The 4,982-nt window shown below is 53.7% G+C and overlaps 1 protein-coding gene across 1 annotated transcript; it reads right to left on the bottom strand.

Moving 5' to 3' along the window:
* Window positions 1-3,991: 3,991 nt before the first annotated feature.
* On the bottom strand, window positions 3,992-4,222 carry ETH_00002380 (uncharacterized protein; the record flags this gene model as incomplete). Its single annotated transcript, XM_013380658.1, has 1 exon — window positions 3,992-4,222. A coding segment is annotated over one exon (231 nt), but the record flags the coding sequence as incomplete, so codon positions are not given.
* Between the last annotated feature and the right edge of the window lie 760 nt (window positions 4,223-4,982).

Below are 4,982 nucleotides of genomic sequence, written 5' to 3'. Positions count from 1 at the left end.
TTTCTCATTAGCCACAAGTTTCCCTGCAAGGCTTCGTGCAAGCTACCCTGTAATTCTACGCACATCTAAAACTGCCAGCAGCCTACGCGTTGCGGCTAGACCACTCGGACCTGTCGCACCGTTCTTCTCCGCAGGTGCCACACACACAACCGCAATCTACTCCTTTCGCGACGGTATGTGCACCTGTTCCTTTTGTGGCTGCGTGAATCTTGCATGCAGTGTGCCAAGCAATGCTGCATGCAGTCGAAGCCGTTGTGGCGCCGCTTCTCAACGCAAACACTTCAAACGTGCCTCCGTTTCACGCTTTTCGCAAAGCACTTCCAACACACCTTCTGCACGTTCGCCCAGGTTTTCAAAGCGCTTGGCTATGGTGTGTGCGAGGCAGGAAACAACACAATGCGCAGCACTCTCTTGAACCTGCCAACAAACGCTACTACTGCCAGATAGCCTCCAGGTGTGGCGAAACTCTTGCTCACTTGCCACAGAATAATACACCCCGATGGCTCAACACCAACTGCAATGTGAACGACTTCGGAACAGCTATGCTCTTCGATGCGTCACTTCACGTTCCTCCTACTCACCGCGCCCAATACCAAACTCAATGACGGGACTTGAGCGCTCGGTCTTTAGGCCGAGCGCTCACCACTCGTTGTTGAGTTTTGCGTCGCCTGACGCGTGCAGCGCACACCCCAAGCTTGCAGCGTGCATTCGCAGACGCCTAGCAGACATGCCCAAATGCTCTTTTGCTTTCGCAACCACCCGATGGCACTGACAAAAACGCCGCCGCACGACTCGGCGCCAACGTTCTCTGGCCCGCCTTCCCTCCACGGCCACAAACTCGTTTACACCGAACAAACACACACCTTATTTCTGCGAGCCGTGCATCATATGTTTCTAGACTCTACCCTCAGGAACCATCCAAACCAGGCACAACACAACTAAATGCGCGTGAATTTCTCCCAAGCAAGAACAAGATGGAGGCAACGCTTGATATTGCTTAACAGAAGGTCCCCACCTCAAACAGTGAAGCACGTCCGCCGGCTTCACCGCAACTCATCTCCGGTGCAGTCACGTCTATGAAATCTTCCCGTTTCATGACGAAACCGCCCACGAACAGCGCTACCCCTGTAAATTCCATGGCGCAGAATACCCACTCAAGCCCTGAGCGCTGGCACGCTCCCAAAGCCAGACACCGCCTCTTCCAGGGCACTGACAAGCAAAGGCCTATTCCCTCATTGCCAGCCATTGAATCAGTCTGCAGCTCATGGCACCAACGTTGGCGACACCAAATGAACTGCACTTCATCTTCTAGTCCCGGGAATCCAAAAAATGACCATCACTTCGTCTTCACCTACCGACTGCATGCCATCGAGGAACTCTCGCATGCCGAACGAACAAATCGAAGAGGTCACACTCCACAAAAAACACCCTGCCTCCGCACAAACGACCAAGCTCGTATCGCCATCCTATTCACAGACACGTGATGCATTTCTCATTAGCCACAAGTTTCCCTGCAAGGCTTCGTGCAAGCTACCCTGTAATTCTACGCACATCTAAAACTGCCAGCAGCCTACGCGTTGCGGCTAGACCACTCGGACCTGTCGCACCGTTCTTCTCCGCAGGTGCCACACACACAACCGCAATCTACTCCTTTCGCGACGGTGTGTGCACCTGTACCTTTTGTGGCTGCGTGAATCTTGCATGCAGTGTGCCAAGCAATGCTGCATGCAGTCGAAGCCGTTGTGGCGCCGCTTCTCAACGCAAACACTTCAAACGTGCCTCCGTTTCACGCTTTTCGCAAAGCACTTCCAACACACCTTCTGCACGTTCGCCCAGGTTTTCAAAGCGCTTGGCTATGGTGTGTGCGAGGCAGGAAACAACACAATGCGCAGCACTCTCTTGACCCTGCCAACAAACGCTACTACTGCCAGATAGCCTCCAGGTGTGGCGAAACTCTTGCTCACTTGCCACAGAATAATACACCCCGATGGCTCAACACCAACTGCAATGTGAGCGGCTTCGGAACAGCTATGCTCTTCGATGCGTCACTTCACGTTCCTCCTACTCACCGCGCCCAATACCAAACTCAATGACGAGACTTGAGCGCTCGGTCTTTAGGCCGAGCGCTCACCACTCGTTGTTGAGTTTTGCGTCGCCTGACGCGTGCAGCGCACACCCCAAGCTTGCAGCGTGCATTCGCAGACGCCTAGCAGACATGCCCAAATGCTCTTTTGCTTTCGCAACCACCCGATGGCACTGACAAAAACGCCGCCGCACGACTCGGCGCCAACGTTCTCTGGCCCGCCTTCCCTTCACGGCCACAAACTCGTTTACACCGAACAAACACACACCTTATTTCTGCGAGCCGTGCATCATATGTTTCTAGACTCTACCCTCAGGAACCATCCCAACCAGGCACAACACAACTAAATGCGCGTGAATTTCTCCCAAGCAAGAACAAGATGGACGCAACGCTTGATATTGCTTAACATAAGGTCCCCACCTCAAACAGTGAAGCACGTCCGCCGGCTTCACCGCAACTCATCTCCGGTGCAGTCACGTCTATGAAATCTTCCTGTTTCATGACGAAACCGCCCACGAACAGCGCTACCCCTGTAAATTCCATGGCGCAGAATACCCACTCAAGCCCTGAGCGCTGGCACGCTCCCAAAGCCAGACACCGCCTCTTCCAGGGCACTGACAAGCAAAGGCCTATTCCCTCATTGCCAGCCATTGAATCAGTCTGCAGGTCATGGCACCAACGTTGGCGACACCAAATGAACTGCACTTCATCTTCTAGTCCCGGGAATCCAAAAAATGACCATCACTTCGTTTCCACCTACCGACTGCATGCCATCGAGGAACTCTCGCATGCCGAACGAACAAATCGAAGAGGTCACACTCCACAAAAAACACCCTGCCTCCGCACAAACGACCAAGTGCGTATCGCCATCCTATTCACAGACACGTGATGCATTTCTCATTAGCCACAAGTTTCCCTGCAAGGCTTCGTGCAAGCTACCCTGTAATTCTACGCACATCTAAAACTGCCAGTAGCCTACGCGTTGCGGCTAGACCACTCGGACCTGTCGCTCCGTTCTTCTCCGCAGGTGCCACACACACAACCGCAATCTACTCCTTTCGCGACGGTGTGTGCACCTGTTCCTTTTGTGGCTGCGTGAATCTTGCATGCAGTGTGCCAAGCAATGCTGCATGCAGTCGAAGCCGTTGTGGCGCCGCTTCTCAACGCAAACACTTCAAACGTGCCTCCGTTGCACGCTTTTCGCAAAGCACTTCCAACACACCTTCTGCACGTTCGCCCAGGTTTTCAAAGCGCTTGGCTATGGTGTGTGCGAGGCAGGAAACAACACAATGCGCAGCACTCTCTTGACCCTGCCAACAAACGCTACTACTGCCAGATAGCCTCCAGGTGTGGCAAAACTCTTGCTCACTTGCCACAGAATAATACACCCCGATGGCTCAACACCAACTGCAATGTGAACGACTTCGGAACAGCTATGCTCTTCGATGCGTCACTTCACGTTCCTCCTACTCACCGCGCCCAATACCAAACTCAATGACGAGACTTGAGCGCTCGGTCTTCAAGCCGAGCGCTCACCACTCGTTGTTGAGTTTTGCGTCGCCTGACGCGTGCAGCGCACACCCCAAGCTTGCAACGTGCATTCGCAAACGCCTAGCAGACATGCCCAAATGCTTTTTTGCTTTCGCAACCACCCCATGGCACTGACAAAAACGCCGCCGCACGACTCGGCGCCAACGTTCTCTGGCCCGCCTTCCCTCCACGGCCACCAACTCGTTTACACCGAACAAACACACACCTTATTTCTGCGAGCCGTGCTTCATGTGCTACTAAACTCTACCCTCAAACACCATCCAAACCAGGCACAACACAACTAAATGCGCATGGACTTCTCCCAAGCAAGAACAAGATGGACGCAACGCTTGATATTGCTTAACAGAAGGTCCCCACCTCAAACAGCGAAGCACCTCGGCCGGCTTCATCGCAGCTCATCTCCAGTGCAGTCACGTTTATGAAATCTTCCTGTTTCGTGACGAAACCGCCCACGAACAGCGCTACCCCTGTAAATTCCATGGCGCAGAATACCCACTCAAGCCCTGAGCGCTGGCACGCTCCCAAAGCCAGACACCGCCTCTTCCAGGGCACTGACAAGCAAAGGCCTGTTCCCTCATTGCCAGCCATTGAATCAGTCTGCAGGTCATGGCACCAACGTTGGCGACACCAAATGAACTGCACTTCATCTTCTAGTCCCGGGAATCCAAAAAGTGACCATCACTTCGTCTTCACCTACCGACTGCATGCCATCGAGGAACTCTCGCATGCCGAACGAACAAATCGAAGAGGTCACACTCCACAAAAAGCACCCTGCCTCCGCACAAACGACCAAGCTCGCATCGCCATCCTATTCACACACGTGATGCATTTCTCATTAGCCACAAGTTTCCCTGCAAGACATCGTGCAAGCTACTCTGCAATTCCACGCACATCTAAAACTGCCAGCAGCCTACGCGTTGCGGCTAGACCACTCGGACCTGTCGCACCGTTCTTCTCCGCAGGTGCCACACACACAACCGCAATCTACTCCTTTCGCGACGGTGTGTGCACCTGTTCCTTTTGTGGCTGCGTGAATCTTGCATGCAGTGTGCCAAGCAATGCTGCATGCAGTCGAAGCCGTTGTGGCGCCGCTTCTCAACGCAAACACTTCAAACGTGCCTCCGTCGCACGCTTTTCGCAAGGCACTTCCAACATACCTTCTGCACGTTCGCCCAGGTTTTCAAAGCGCTTGGCTATGGTGTGTGCGAGGCAGGAAACAACACAATGCGCAGCACTCTCTTGACCCTGCCAACAAACGCTACTACTGCCAGATAGCCTCCAGGTGTGGCGAAACTCTTGCTCACTTGCCACAGAATAATACACCCCGATGGCTCAACACCAACTGCAA

The sequence above is a fragment of the Eimeria tenella genome, genomic scaffold (genome assembly GCF_000499545.2).
Source record: "Eimeria tenella Houghton genomic scaffold, Eth_scaff761, whole genome shotgun sequence".
NCBI lineage: Eukaryota > Apicomplexa > Conoidasida > Eucoccidiorida > Eimeriidae > Eimeria > Eimeria tenella.
Note: the sequence above shows the minus strand (reverse complement) of the source record. Positions and strands in the feature narration are given on the sequence as shown.